This window comes from Nansenia antarctica (assembly GCF_963989245.1).
Source record: "Nansenia antarctica genome assembly, chromosome: 1".
In the NCBI taxonomy this organism is placed as follows: Eukaryota; Metazoa; Chordata; class Actinopteri; order Argentiniformes; family Microstomatidae; genus Nansenia; species Nansenia antarctica.
Genome location: NC_137674.1, coordinates 18,405,933 through 18,422,369, shown reverse-complemented (window position 1 = coordinate 18,422,369; position 16,437 = coordinate 18,405,933). Strand labels below are relative to the sequence as shown.

Here is a 16,437-nt window from a genome sequence, read left to right as displayed (position 1 = left end):
TGGGGTAATCTCTTTTCTCTGACCAGGAGATTACTCTGTTCCTCTAACATGCTCACGCCCACTCCACCTTTCCAAACACATCCCGTTTTCAAACCCTTCTGCCATGGGGGAATTCCGTTGCATTTGTGTTGAAGTCACGATCAGTTCATTCATGAAGCCATTTTGGGTACCCTATTATTTAACCCTATATATATGTATAATATAAGCCTATTTAGTATAGCTTCAAAATATCTTAATATAATTAATAGAATACCATATAAATATAATAAAACTCCCGTGTTGATTTCACTGACTGAGTTTGAGAGTGGTGTGTCCAACCTCATCCCTTTATGTGACGGGGATGATGTTTGTTTTGTCTAATTAATTATGGATTGCGGCTTTAGGTATTGAAGTTATTGCGCCCAATTGTCTCGATTACGTCATGAACAAAAATATTCACATGTTTATTTATTTTGTTTGCATTGGAACAACACAAAAAAGCTGAGGAAAAAAAGGCAAATCTGATATCATTCCAAACAGAACTCCAAAAATGGACTGGACAAAATGATCTATGAATTAACTTAATTTTTTGTTACTACCCTTTGGAAAACATAACTGAAGTCAATCGCTTCCTGTAACCATGAATGAGTTTCTTAGACATTCTGGACCACTCTTCTTTTGCCAACTGCTCCAGGTCGCTCACATTTGAAGGGTGCCTTTTCCACAACTGCTGTTTTGAGATCAGCTCCACAGGTGTTCTATAGGATTTACATCTGGACTCTTCTGAACTCTCCAGCGCTTTTGCTTTTTGAAGTATGATTTGGGTCATTGTCACTCCTGGATAACCCATGACCACTGACAGAGACCCAGCTCTCTGACCCTGGGCCCTAGACCAAGATGAAAGATCCATCCTACCGATGCTCTGGGAGGCGTCATCAGTAATGGAGCCTGGGGTCACTGGGTGGTTCGGGTCTTTCAACATCAGACAACCTCGCCCAGGCGGCCCAGCTGGGGTCGATCTGACCCCGGGTTGATCAGACCCCAGCTTCCTTCCCAGTTGCACACTGTGTGCATGGTATCATCACATCTGAACACTAGCAAAGAACAGGACAATGACCTAAAGCAAACTTCAAGGCATCAGGTGCCAGAAGCAGCAAAGCAACCCCAAAACATCTGTGAACCTCCACCATGTCTGACTGTAGGGGCCGGGTTCTTTTCTTTGAAGGCCTCGTTTCGTATTTGTTGACAACAATATTTGTTGACCGGGGACGGTACACATTAATAAACCAGTTGGTAAATGAGTCAGTGTTAGCCAAATGGCTACTTTTCAACTGTTGTCCCTGTGGCCAGATGTCATAAGCCGTTCTCTAAAAAAATATAAAAATAAACATTGTATACAAGCAAATTGATCAGAGCAGTATAGCAATAGGCTCTCATTAACTAACTAGGCCTACTAGACATTATATACAATATTATTTTCAGAAAAAGCATGTAAGACATACATGAACAATGAACAACATCTAAATCTAAAAGATACAGGATATATACGTATATAACAAATACAGGGCATATAAATAACAAGTGCAGAGTAAAAGGAACAAGTATTAAACAGTACCAGGATTTACATGGAACATTGAGAATAACATTGTAATTAGTGCTCACACAACTGATTAGCAATAAGCCAGTCTTTAAGATTGTGCTTTACCAGAAAGCTCTATTCTGGTCTCATCTGTCCATAGGACATTCTCCCAGAATGATTTAGGCTTTCCCAGGTAGGTTTTGGCAAACTCCAGTCTGGCTTCATTATGTCTATGTGTCAGCAGTGGGCTCCTCCTGGCTCTCCTAACATAGGGTCCCGTTTCATTCAGATTGACAGCTGACACTGACACTGACACTGTTGTACCCTGTGTCTCACCCTGTGTCTGCAGGTCAGCTTGAATTTGTTTGGAAGTTGATTGAGTTTTTTTTATCTACCATTCCAACAATCCTTTGTTGCAATCTTATCTTTTTTCCTCTTCCGTCCACGTCCAGGGAGGTTAGCTACAGTGCCATGGGCTGTAAAAGCGTCTTGATGACATTGCGCACAGTGGACACAGAAACATTAAGATCTCTGGAGATGGACTTGTAGCCTTGAGGTTGTCCATGCTTTTCCACAATTTAGTTTTTCAAATCCTCAGACAATTCTTTGCTCCTCTTTCTTTTCTCCGTGCTCAGTGTGGTACACACAGACACACAACACAAAGGTTGTCACAACTTTTTTCCATTTTAATTCGTTGCAAGTGTGATTTCTATAATGCCAACACCTTGAAACTTGCCACAGTTGAGAATAAATACAAACTAAAGGAGCATTACATGCTTGAAATACAATTATTTCTTACAATTTTGAATGATAAACAATCATTTTGTCCAGTCCAAGTTCTGTGTGGAATGATATCCCATGTGGCTTTTTTCCCTCAGCTTTTTTGTGTTGTTCCAATGCAAACAAAATAAATAAACATGTGAATACCAAAGTGTTTGTAATTGCAACAGTCTTCTGGGAGAAGTGGTGCATTATCTGACAGAAGTGCCTATATGTTTGGCCATGACTGTATTTAATATTGTTGATATTGGTAAGTGCTGTAGTTGAAAATGCAGACCATTACTTAACGGCTGAGGATGAAATTCCCCTCTCCACACGGTCTGACGTGCTCGTTAGAATAGCTAGCTAGCTTGCTACATATCAGACAGAGATTAGCTTACCACACTAAGTAAGGTGTCCAATGGTGTCCAATGAAGAAGACACCGAATGTTCTACTCTTGTTCTGCATTGTTGTTGGTGGTGGTGTTGCTGTTCTCACCTTCATCCCTCTGTCTCTCTTTCTCTCTCTGTTCCTCTCACTCTCTTCCCCTCTCTCTCCATGCTGCTTCGTGACGGGGCTGTCTCATCATCATCATCATCATCATCGTCCTCCTCATCAGGCTGCTGTCAGTCAATCTTGGGTCTATGCAGTTGCGTTCTCATTCTTTCTCTCTCTCCTATCTTCCTCAACCCCTCCCTGCATTTATTACTGTTGTCTTTTTCATTACTGGTCTGCTTTGCTGTCTCTGAAATAGGAAGTCTCCCTGTCCTGTCCTGTCCCCTCCCTGTCCCCTCCCATCCCGTCTAACTGTTCTAGATATCCTGTCATAGATCATCCTGTGGTAGCTCTACTAAGGCTCTGTGGCAGCTCTGTGGTAGCTCTGTGGTAGCTCTACTAAGACCCTGTGGTAGCTCTGTGGTAGCTCTATTAAGGCCCTGTGGTAGCTCTACTAAGGCCCTGTGGTAGCTCTGTGGTAGCTCTACTAAGGCCCTGTGGTAGCTCTGTGGTAGCTCTGTTAAGGTCCTGTGCATGAAGGAGGGGGACTGGTATGCCTTCTGTCTTCTAGGTGTTCCAGTGATTCAAACTTTAGTCGTCTTATTTGAGTTCCCCCCTCACCCCCACCCCACTCTCTCTTCCCTTCCCTTCTCTCTCTCTGCCTCCTCTTTTTAGTTACCCATAAACGTGTAATGCTTAGCAGCAGGATTGCTGTGGAGATCAGTAAGAGCAGTGAGGTAGCAGCAGTGAGGTAGCAGCAGCAGGATTGCTGTGGAGATCAGTAAGGTGTTTTAGTGTGGAGATCAGTAAGGTGTTTTAGTGTGGAGATCAGTAAGGTGTTTTAGTGTGGAGATCAGTAAGGTGTTTTAGTGTGGAGATCAGTAAGGTGTTTTAGTGTGGAGATCAGTAAGGTGTTTTAGTGTGGAGATCAGTAAGGTGTTTTAGTGTGGAGATCAGTAAGGTGTTTTAGTGTGGAGATCAGTAAGGTGGTTTAGTGTGGAGATCAGTAAGGTGTTTTAGTGTGGAGATCAGTAAGGTGGTTTAGTGTGGAGATCAGTAAGGTGTTTTATGGCTGTGGAGATCAGTAAGGTGTTTTAGTGTGGAGATCAGTAAGGTGTTTTAGTGTGGAGATCAGTAAGGTGTTTTAGTGTGGAGATCAGTAAGGTGTTTTAGTGTGGAGATCAGTAAGGTGTTTTAGTGTGGAGATCAGTAAGGTGTTTTAGTGTGGAGATCAGTAAGGTGTTTTAGTGTGGAGATCAGTAAGGTGTTTTAGTGTGGAGATCAGTAAGGTGTTTTAGTGTGGAGATCAGTAAGGTGTTTTAGTGTGGAGATCAGTAAGGTGTTTTAGTGGAGATCAGTAAGGTGTTTTATGGCTGTGGAGATCAGTAAGGTGTTTTAGTGTGGAGATCAGTAAGGTGTTTTAGTGTGGAGATCAGTAAGGTGTTTCAGTGTGGAGATCAGTAAGGTGTTTTAGTGTGGAGATCAGTAAGGTGTTTTATGGCTGTGGCTTTGCACCAGTTGAGCTGTGGCTCTGCATCACAACGAAGAGCTGGCTGGTGTATTTCTCTCCTCCTCCAGCTGAGCGGTAACCGTAAAGATAATTGGTTCATTATTGACATGGCAAGCAATGGAGCAGGAGGAAGAGTCTGGATCTCTCTCTCTCTCTCTCTCTCTCTCTCTCTGTCTCTGTCTCTGTCTCTCTCTCTCTCTCTCTCTCTCTCTCTCTCTCTCTCTCTCTCTCTCTCTCTGTCCGTCCTCCCTTTCTCTGTTCTGTGTTCTCCCACTGCAAGCCCCCACAGAGATTAGTTTTTCATGGTGTAATAACTATAATGCTCCATTATGGCCAGTTACACAACTGGCCTGGGCTGCTCACTGCGGAGTCTTGCCTCAGTTAACATCCAGTTAATGGACACTATGAAAAGAAGATATTGTGCACAGCAGTAATGATGTTGGTATTGTGTTGCCAGGCAAACAGACAGACAGGGGGAACACCGGGCTGGGGCTGGGCCATTATCAGCTGTTGAGCTCTGAGAGGCGCTGCACTGGTCTCTCTTACTGGTCTCTCTGGAGTATGGAGTTAAGTAGGGCTGCAACTAACGATTATTTTGATAATCGATTAATCTGTTGATTATTTTTCGGTTAATCGATTAATCGGATACAAAAAAAGCGGGGGGAAAAGATTTAAAAAAAAAAAACATTTGCGATTTAATCGATTCGTTGTTGCAGCCCTAGAGTTAAGATGACCGATAAAAAATGTTACGCTCGTAAATAATTCCACATTTAAAAACGTGAAGCACAACTGTAAAATCTGCACTGTAAACTCTAAACACTGCTTTGTCATCTAATTTCCACAAACCCAACCAACCTCTGTTAGGATTACGGATGTTTTTCATGTTTCTCATCTCACCATGACAACGACGTGAGTGTAATAGCCAGTAGAGTTTGAGTTCTTCTGGTTGGTAAACGGGTACTGGAACCCCCAGTCCAGGGCAGAGGAGGGTATGTGGGCGACAAAGATGGGGAAAGCTGGGGGAGAGGGATGGGCAGAGGTCAGTGGCACATTTGTGGAGCCTGGCGAACAGGAGTCTCAGGTTTGAACCCACACACATACAGGAACATTTCTCTATACACAACCAAATTGAGTCAATCACTGCCCGAAGTGATTGATTTCCTTTTAATAGGATCTCATCTACATTTTCCAAATGAAACAAGTGGCTAATGTGTTATTTTATGAAAGCTGTCCACTCAAACACCACCTGACTCCCTCTTCTGTTCTCCTTCTCGTTCTAATTGTATTTACAAACATCCCTGGGTATCTAAAAATTCACTGGTTTATTTTCTGGTGAGAAAAACGAATCGCTAATTATTTGTAATCATTATTTTCCCCGTGTCTCCGCCTGCTTTTGAAATGCACGCTCTGCTGGTGTGGGCGTGGTGGTACGTTGTTGATTGACAGTTCGTCTCAGGAGTCAATCTTTCAGCATTACTGGAACCCTTATAGGATTACTCCCACCACTTTTAAAGCAGGGTGGTTATTATAAAGATAATTTCTATGACAATGTCTGTGTACATAATGTATTGTACCTAATCAAATGATAGGTACCATAGAACACTATCATTTATATTCATTTACATTAATTTAATTTGCATTTTATGCGTGGAATTATTTACAATCCTGTTGTTCAACCTTAACCTTAATACACTCATTTATGCCCAAGCTAACACACACACACACACACACACACACACACACACACACACACACACACACACACGCATGCATGCACGCACGCACAAGACACCGCAGCATCTGGATCAGCCCTGCGCTCTTAATTGCTTTGGAGTTTCTCCAGCTCAGGGGTTTGGGATTATTTGCTCCAAGAGAACGTGCCGATTGTGCTGTTTTTCCAATTTTAAATTGGTGGTTTATGATGGTTTTTAAATATGATGGGTTTAAATAGGATAGTTTTTAAATAGGGTGGTTTTTAAATAGGATGGTTTTTAAATAGGATGGTTTCCTATGTTATTATGTTTGAACATGTTGCATGTCTTTTTTATGTCCTTGACTTTAATTGTACTTTTAATGTATTTTAAGTTTACTGTAAGGTGACCTGGGGTGTCCAGAAAGTTAAATAATTAAATAAAAGTATTATTATACAAAAAAATATATAAATATTATTATTATAAATAGGATGGTTTAAATAGGAAGTCTTTTCATCATTAAGTTTAAACTTGACAGACATTGCACGTACAGCGGGAAATCCCTTCCCAACTTCATTTTGTGCGCTAAATTGTTATTGAAACAATACTCACAGTAGCCACTTCCAACCAGGAACATGTCCTGTAGTGGTACTAGATGAATCACTAACATTACCTCTTGTCATTTCAGAAAATCTGTTTATTGAATCCTGATACTCAGATCATACTGACATCATACTTGACCGCTGATCATACTTCAGCACTACAAAGTACTGAAAGACGGGGTAGTGGTGGTCTAGTGGATAGTGAGTTGGACTTGGGATCGGAAGGTTGCGAGTTCAAATCCCGCCTGAAGCCACACCACTACTAGTGTGCCCTTGGGTAAGGCACTTAGCCCTCAGTTACTCCAGGGGGAATGTCCCTGTAATTCGTAATTGTAAGTCGCTTTGGATAAAAGCGTCTGCTAAATGGCAAAATTATTTAAATTATTAAATTATTAAAGATACTTTATCAAGCAGGTGCACAGATAGGGCCCAAGGGGGACTTGAGCCCCTGCCCTTTTGCCCTCAGAGTCAATAAGTGCCCTTCCTGTGGCTGTTGTTAATTGTATTTAATTTTTTCTTCATTTGTTATTGTAATTCGATCAAATATAAAGAGGGAAATGTATAGGCTAGTGGTATCCACAAAAAAACACACTATCAATTTAAAAAGTACCCCCCCCCCCCCCCACTCCAAATGGTTTTGTCTATCAATGAATGAACGTCTCATCTTCCGATATTCCGAATACAACTTGTTATGAAAAGCATCGCATACCCAGCCTCAGCCCAGTTACAGTGAATGATATCACTCAGGTAGGCACTGTTTTAATTATGAAACCACCATTAAACAACACTTACTTACTTTTTACGACCCTGGATTAGTTGTTCAGCCATATGTGTATGTGTGTGTCAGTGGGGTGAGTGCTCTTTTTGTTTGCTTAGCCCCTACCCCCCAAAACATCTGTGCATGGTCCCGTACATCATCAACTGTGCATCATGTACATCATAGAAGTCCCCGAGCTGGATGTTAACTGAAGCAATCGACTGGCCCTCTCAAGGAATTCTTTTTGTTCCAAAGAGGTAGCCTGAGGGAATGAGTAAGACAGGGAGAAACATCATTATGACAGGACAACAGGCTGAGATCCAGAGTTCTTTGAGCTTACCGTTGATTGCATTGAGTGCATTTCCTGCACCTCCTCTGTTGTTCCTTCCCTCTCACCACCCTTCTGAGCTGAGCGGACAGCCGTCTACACTGCAGCGGCCCCTGTGTGTCCCTGCGTCAGCGAGGCAGAGAGGATGAAGGAGGGGGGGGGACAGGCGTTAGCTGGAGTCACTGTTGCTCCCAGTGGACAGGTGTTAGACTCCCAGTGTGTGAGCCACTGTACCACTAGCCTGGCTTGGCTATGGTTCATCCCAGTCCGGGTGATGCATGGATCTGTCTGACATTGCGTTTACCACTTCTACAGCTCCGTAAAGTGGAGAGGGACAAGAAGACCATGGACCAGGAGATAGTGGAGCTCACCAACAAGCTCCTGGATGCCAAGAACACCATTGACAAGCTGGAAGAGCTAAATGTGGGTAGTAGCCTAATCACTGTGTCTTTAAACTAGTTGACTGTATTATATTAGGGGTTATAACTGTATTATGTGCTAAGACTGACACATGAACTGTGCTTGGCTCTGTGAATGGCTGACAGAATGAATACAACATTGTCTTCACTGATTTGAAGTGCATTCAGGCTCCGCGTGTGCATAAAGATAGTCATTAGCACTAGCATGCACCTGTTTTGGGACCTTAGCTTACCTTAGAGATATGCAGACATGCTACCTAAAGCCCAGTTCACATCTAGGATTCACAACGCAACTCGAGTTGCAGCGGTCCGGATTACCCTGCAACGGTAGTTGCAAGGCGTCATCAGCGATTTGACATGTCAAGTCTCAGCAGAATGTCCAGATTCTTTGGAATGTCTGCAAAAAACGTTCTAAAACTGAATCCTAGATGTGAATCCTAGATGTGAACTGGGCTTAAGAAAGTCTCCAACGTGCACAGAGCTCTAAATATCAGGTCATGATCACTGATAACCCGTCATGATGGTCAATAAATGCAACTCTTCCACAAGCCAAACTGCCATATCTCTTGGACACATAAAATACACGTTAATTATATTGTCTTGTTCTGTGTGGCTCATGAAGTCTATGAATGGTTGCCAGTTTACCACTGATTCTAGTTTTTTTGGGGGGCAGAATAAAGTGAGTGAGAGTGCTGTCTGAGAACGGCCTTGTTGATGACACCTCTCTTAAACATGTCCTTCTTTCTCCTGACTCTCTCCCCTTTTCACCCTGTCTATTTTTCTCCCTGACAGGAGCGCTACCGGCAGGATTGCAATTTGGCTGTGCAGCTGTTGAAGTGCAATAAGTCCCATTTCAGAAACCACAAGTTTGCAGACGTGAGTATAGTTGTTCTACAGCACCTTGATCATGTTTTTGCACTCCACTGGGATAGGCAAGTCAAGGCAAGTTTATTTGTATAGCACATTTCATACAACAGGGGCAAAATTACTATGTTGCACTGACTGGACGCTTTATCCCAGGTTTTGGCCTGCACTTACACGTTGACTTCCACGTTGTGTGGATGTATCAGAAAGACATTGATTGCCAGTCTGACCCTGCTAGACAAACTGTGCACTAATCAATATCACTTTGGCCTTATTTACATGTCACTCCCCTGAGGAAGGCTAGCGAGTCGAAACGTCGGTGGTTAAATAAATGTCACAGCAATGAGAGAAGAGTATGAGACTTTCATTTTCACAACATTCTGAGCTTGAGCTTGTTTTAAACAAATCAATTGAAACCAAGGTGTTACGCTATGATCTGTCCTTGATAGAATGTTTTGTTGCCTAAGTGTTCAGTCAAAGTCCAAGATGAAATGAAAGCGTTGTATTGAGAGAAAATAACAACCATAAGTAGCGCTTAAGTCTGGATACACTAGAGTTCCAGTAATATAATGATCAGATTCCTCTAGTCAGTCAGAGACAGATTTTGAGGAACAGAGCAGTCTCTAGGTACACAGAGCAGTCTCTAGGTACACAGAGCAGTCTCTAGGTACACAGAGCAGTCTCTAGGTACACAGAGCAGTCTCTAGGTACACAGAGCAGCCTGTAGATACACAGAGCAGCCTGTAGATACACAGAGCTCCCATAGTGCTTCTCCTCTCCCGCCTTTTAGTTTTCTTGTATATAAACGCTGTCTAATCCCTTGTCTCTCTGGGGGGGTATTCCATGAAACTGGATTACAGGTCATTCAGGCTTGTTTTCATAATGTTACAGGTCATTCGGGCTTGTTTTCATAATGTTTTCAAAATTATTTTGGAAGAATTAGGTCTAATTCGAGGAATCACTTGAGGCTTGAATCCCAATCGAGAGTTGCTCGAATCAGGCTTTTCTTTTAATCGCAAACGTACTAATCAACGTACGTGGATTCTCTACGTTCTCTGGCTCTCTAGAGGACCATGATGCTGACCCTGGTCTCTAGAGGAACATCTAGAGACCATGCTGACCCTGGTCTCTAGAGGACCATGATGCTGACCCTGGTCTCTAGAGGCCCATGCTGCTGATGTGCCAGGCTGTGGCTGCAGGGCCGGCAGTGGAAGTCTGTTTTTAGGGGATGTATAATTCATCTCTATTTTTAGGGGATGTATAATTCATCTCTATTTCTAGGGGATGTATAATTCACCTCTGCTGAGTTATCTCTCCGTCCTGCAGTAATTCAGTACTTGACAGGTGGTCGTGACGAACGCAGTCACCGCTGACACTGAGAGGCAGGTCCTGTCACCAGCGTGTTCCCAGTGGTCTGAGTGAACCCCTGGTCTGAGTGAACCCCAGGTCTCTGAGTGAACCCCAGGTCTCTGAGGGAAATGACAGATGCTCTCGAGTGTTAATTAAAAGACAATGTCTTTGGTAACTGGATGTTCTTCACCAAGGGCAGCTCCCTAAATGTAAAATGTGCTCAAAGCACCTATTTCAATGACACTCGCACGCACTGATATACCCATATCCATTCCACAGGTTTTGATGGCAATTGCTCCCGAAACAGATATATACAATTTAAAAAGTAGAAGTAGAGAGCTTGCTGTTTTTGTAGAAGAGCAGTCAGGCCGTTATGCTTATGGTTTGAGATTCAAGTCCAATTGCACAGAATGACAAGTTAACCAAACGCCTCAGAGGCTAAGGACAGGTTTCTTCGGATTTTCGAAGCGATGGCCATGAAGCAACAACTTTCCCCCTGACAACCACCCGTGAAGAGAAAAGGAAGGAGGTAGGGAGAGAGGAGGAGGAGGAGGAGGAGGCATGTCACTGACTGAGGCAGACCTCAGACCAAAAGGAAAACATGGATAACCATGGTTACCGAGTCCTCCTGGGAAAGGCAGTGAAAGCATGAGCAGCGAAGAAGAAGGCTGACAGGCAGCATTGAGTCATCCTGGGTCCAGATGAGCCCGTTCCCGGCCGGGGGGGTCGGAACCGTGCCTGTGTATACAAATCATCTCCACTGTGATAGTATCAGGCTGGCGGGAGCTTCTATGAGACATTTGACGGATTCAGAAGATCGCCTAAGGAGAAACAGGTCAATTAACGCAGTATGGCAGGAGTTGGCTAGCCCAGTACCGCAGGCTAATCGCTAGGGTATATTGGCACGGAGCAATTCACACTGTGGCACATGTGATTGCCACAGCACAGAGCTGTGCGCTTCTGCCTCCCGGGCATTGCGTCCCCACTCTCCCATCTATTATTCCGTTAATGCTAATTGATGAATTTTGCACCGAGCCAGCAGCTTTTTACAATAGCATGGAAATTACCAGCACTGGATCGATGCTGCGGGTTTACATGGCTGTGATTGTGATTGACTCCAGGGCCCAGAAATCGAGCTGGCCAGGGTTCTGTAGCATAGGTGCTAAAGCTCAACTCATTCACAACTGAATTCAACGCTGCTGCTGTCAGTTCTTATTAATTCATTCACACATTAGCGCCACGTAAGCTTTTGTATGTGGATTTATTTTGGCACGTTTACTTACGATCGCTCACAGAAGACGACGTACTGTTCTACCGACCGTGGATATCTTTGATTTAGTACTCTTATCATAGAGAGATCAAACCACTGAGCAGATCAAACCGGTACAGTTTCTGTGTGTACCGTATGTGGATGGGTGACTGTCGACTCACCTGTGACTCTGGCCAGCGTGTGTCAGCTGCCTGGATAAAGGGCAGTGAAAGGTCACCTGTATGTTATGTTGAATCCTGCAACGGGGCGGAGTTGTGGTCGTTCTGGGACGCCCTACGCTGCGGCATTGATCCCTCCCTCCCCCCCCCCACGCCCCGCTGACCAGAGGAAGTGAATGAGCGACACAGGCGATCGTTGCTCGACAGGATCGTTAGAGCATCGGGCAGTGCTGATTCTCTCTGCCCATTTTTCCACAAATCGATAAGCCTACCCTGCCTCGGCCATTTACACAGGGTACGTCTATGACAGGCGGGCCGTAGATCGCTCCTGTTTCTCTTGACTCTCTCACTCTCTTTCTCTGTGTTTCTCGATTTCCCATTGGAGGAGGTGAGACTTTTTTTTTTACCTTTTTTTTTTCTCCAGAATACAAATTATTTTTCATATTTTTAAAAAATATATGTTTTTAGGGCATTTCTGCTTTGTTGCTATAGAGACAGTAGAGATTGACAGCAAGTATATGTGAGAGAGAGGAGGGGGGGTGACTTGCTCATCATAATATGGTGACTTGCTCAATCATATTATGTCGAGGGTCGGAAATCGATCCAGGAATGATTACGTGGTACGTGCTTTAGTGTGCTACGCCACTTGAGCGCCCTCCGTCACCCCTCTGATTGAGGTTGACTGAAGGCCGTCTAGAAGATGGCCTCTCTGTTCTCTCCCCTCCCCCCTCACACTGATCTACAATCAGATCCACCAGTGAGGTGTCTGCCCTGGCTGCCCTCTGGTCCTGTCACTCCTATCAGAGAGGGGCCAGAGCCATGTGTCAGAGCGCTCTTAGAAATGGCCAGTCTAAAGTCACTCACTCCTCTCCCAGAAAGATGTGCAGGTTTCCTGCATAGAAGAGAGAGAGAGAGAGAGAGAGTGTCTTTTCCACTCGTTTATTAGAGGGAAAACTCTAAAGGCATATTGCATTTGACATAATGGTCTAAATACTCCCAGTATGAGGTCCTCAAGTGCTGGTGCATGCTGGTTAAAAGAGATTAGTCATCCCTGCCTTACTTATAAAGGAGTGCTTTTGGAGACGCTGTAGGTGGATGGGGGGGGGGGGGGGTTATTCTCATTATTAATAACATGTTTCCTCCAAGTTACTTGTTCAGTAATGTAGTACTATGATGTGTGTAAGAAGGCGCCGGTCTTCAAACTGCCTTTAGTTCTGACATTTATAGACATAGATTTCAAGATCCTTCTGCTCGTTTCTAAAGCTCTCACTGGCACAGCACCAGAATATCTGAAAGACCTTTTTGCCAGCATATCAGCCCAATAGAGCTCTCAGGTCTTCTGACGCTGGTTTTCTCTGTGTACCACCATGTACAAAAGAAGAGATTTGGTGAGGCTGCATTCTCAAATTGTGGAATGCACTGCCAGTTTACTTTAGGGATGCAACCTCAACAAATATGTTCAAGTCAAGACTAAAAACCCATCTTTTTAATATCGCCTTTAAATTATTAAATGTTTTGTTTGTTGTTCTTCTCTCTGCCTCTATCTCCCAGTTGCCCTACGAGCTGCAGGACATGGTGAACAAGCACATGAAGAGCAGCCTCCCAGACAAGGGCCAGACCCTCCAGGACTCGGACACCCTGAGCCTGACGCCCGCCGACGTGGTGCCCACCTCCGTCATCGCCCGCGTCCTGGAGAAGCCCGAGCCCCTGCTGCTCAACTCGGCCCAGTCCTGCAGCAGCGTGGGGAGGCCCGTGGCGGAGGACGTGTTCATCCACGTGGACATGACGGGGCCTCAGGCCGAGGGAGGGGGACGAGCAGGAGGAGGAAGAGGAGGAAGAGGAGGGGGCGGGCGAGAGAACGGAGGTCCCGGTCACGGCAGAGCCCCGGCCCAGAGCAGCCAGGACCTCCTCCTCCTCCAGCAGAACGGCACATGCCGGAGCCAGAGCAGCCTGGACGGCCAGTCGGGGGGGGAGGAGGGGGGCGGCGGAGGTGGAGGGGGAGGGGGGGTCGCTCCTTCGTTCGAGAAGCTCAACCCCTACCCAGTCCCGCCCCCGCCCCACCCTCTCTACCCCGGGCGCAAGGTGATCGAGTTCTCCTCGGACGACAAGGTGAAGATCCCCAAGAACAGCCCGCTGCCCAACTGCACCTACGCCACACGGCAGGCCATCTCCCTCAGCCTGGTGCAGAACGACGAGGAGGCGGAGCGGCAGCGCGCCAGCGTGCCCAACAGCCCCTCCGTGTCCGACGGGGGGTGGCGCTCCGGGGCGTCCTCGTCCTCGGGCGGGGGGGGGCAGCGCCACCACCACCACCACCCCCACCCCCACCACCACCACCACCAACACACCCCGCCCCCTCAGTCGGAGGCGGCCGGTGACGACCCCCTCCCCGACCCCCTCCTCCTCCTCCACCACCACTCCTCCAGCCAGTCCAGCCCCTTCAGCAGCCCCCCGCAGCCCCCCAGCGCCTTCGCCAGCTCGGGCAGCTCGGAGGAAGACCTCCTGGCCAACTGGCAGCGCATGTTCGTGGAGAAGATGGCGCCCTCGTCCGAGGGCACCCTGGTCAATCGCACCTCCTTCAGCAGCGAGACGGCGAAGGACCTGCAGGTGACCCGCACCGCCGCCCCCAGTGCCGCTAAGTCCGGGGGGGGCGGAGGGGGCGGTTCGGACAGGGAGGGCGGGGGGCCGCCGCGGGGGGCGTATTCGGACGGAGAGGAGGGGTCCTCCACCCGGAGCTGGACGGCCAGCCGGGAGTCCAGCCTGGACACGGACACCAGCAGCACCGCGGACCTCCGCACCAGGAGGGGGCAGTACAGCGCCGACTTCTCCCAGGAAGAGAGCGAGCGGCTGCTGACGACTGGTGGCGAGGACCCGGCGGCGGCGGCGGCGCGGGACAACGAGGACGACGCCAGCGGGGACACGGCCATCATGGCCGAAGGAAGCCCGGCCGCCGACAACGCCACAGAGTTGGCGGAGGAGACAGGGTCGCTCGGGGGCAGCTCGGGGGCCGAGGAGAGGGACGTCCTGCCCCAAGACTTCCCCGGCCTCGGTGTCCCCCCCCGGGCCCTGGCAGGGCTGGAGGACTACCTGGAGGAAACCCCTCCTCTACCCAGCGCCGCTTCCACCCCCGCCTCCGGCCGAGCTCAGAAGAGTGCCAAGAGGATGGGGGTCCACCACCTGCACCGCAAGGACAGCCTGACCAGGGCGCAGGAGCACGGTAACCTGCTAGACTGAGGCTCAGAAGAAAGCTCTCTCTGTCCTCCAGCTCCAGTACACGACGACTCCATCTTGACTTCTCTGCTCTGTGGACTTTTGTCTTAACCAAACACACCGGTCCTTCCCTGTGTCGTGACGCTGACTCCCGTTTGGTTGGGGGCTAGGGAACACGCACTCCCTTCTCTTGTCTCTCTACTAACAGTGTTGAAGAGATTCACTCTTGTTCAAGAGCTGAGTGTAACCTTGGCTGTCCATCCGGGGGGGGGGGGGGGGGTTCGACAGCGTTCTATCTTGCCACTGTGAACTTAGAGCTGAAATCTCCTCCAGTAAGAAAAGAACGGTTCGAAGGTCCTACAGGAGTTAATCTAAAGTAAATGAACCGTTTGAGAGAGGAGAGAGGGCAACTCCAGGATATAGCCATACCTTGTTGTTTCCTGTGCGTTCAAACATTTCAGCCGGTGTGTGTTCGACAGCCAGACGAAGCAGCATTTTTCAGCTCATCTCCAGAGATGATTGACAATTTGCAGAACTGGGTAGAACAGTGTATGGTTGTGGTCGTTGCCTTCTCTTTCTTTTGTTTTTCCTTTTCTAAGGATCTCCCAACCCTCTCCACCCCATAGAGAAATGATCTGGCATGCAGGCGTCTGATAACATCACAAATTGAATGGAGGAGAGGGCAAGCACTCGAAAAGAGAATTCTATTGTTGCGTGTTGGTGGACTCCACACACAGTGACTCTCAGTGCCTATCCCTCTCTGTCTGAGGGTGTTTTGTCGTTACATGATTTTCACATTTATTATTCTACTATTTGTTCATTCAAATAATTTTTTGATTTCGACATTTAATCTCATTTCAGTGACTATTTTTAAGGCAGATGTTTCAATGCAAACAACTCTGGAGATGATGATGGTGGAGAATTGTTCAAGTATTTCCATCATACAATGTATGATAAAAGCTCTGTATTTCCGATAATCGTCATTGTTCTGAAACTATCTTTTGGAAATAGATATGGGACAAAAAAAATAAGTAACTTGACCCTACAGTATAATTCAAGATCATTTCACTGTTCATTTATTACTTTGTCACTAATTCGTCATTTATGTATTTCCATTTGAAGAAACAAATAAACACTACTACTGCACATGAGGTGCAACAATGGAAGGATCAAGCACCGAGGATCCAAAGGCTTAAAGCATGTTTTGAAAGTATTCACTGGGCTCTGGCTTAGAGTAACATCACCTCAGTGTACAGGTCAAAGCATTGTGTTTGTGGTGAGTGGTGAGTTCTACCACTGTGTTGTTCACAACATCTGATGGAAAAGCAAGTGTCAAGGTCTGAGCACGCTGGTGAATAATGGCACTGTTGGTATGTCTTGACAATTGAAGTCTCTGAACAGGAAAGGTATTTTCATTATCGTATTGGTGTTTCACAAAGAACCACTGTTGTAACCCGCAAACTCTGTG

At 46.4% G+C, this 16,437-nt stretch overlaps 1 protein-coding gene across 1 annotated transcript in view; it reads left to right on the top strand.

The window, feature by feature from the left end:
* tjap1 (tight junction associated protein 1 (peripheral)) overlaps window positions 1-15,066 on the top strand; it is a 66,361-nt gene extending 51,295 nt beyond the window's left edge. Inside the window, exons 8-10 of the mRNA XM_080544786.1 lie at window positions 8,017-8,124; window positions 8,913-8,996; window positions 13,314-15,066. Coding sequence (XP_080400912.1) covers window positions 8,017-8,124; window positions 8,913-8,996; window positions 13,314-14,993 — 1,872 coding nt within the window. The 3' untranslated portion in view covers window positions 14,994-15,066. The remainder of the gene's footprint in view (window positions 1-8,016; window positions 8,125-8,912; window positions 8,997-13,313) is intronic.
* The last annotated feature ends 1,371 nt before the right edge of the window (window positions 15,067-16,437 follow it).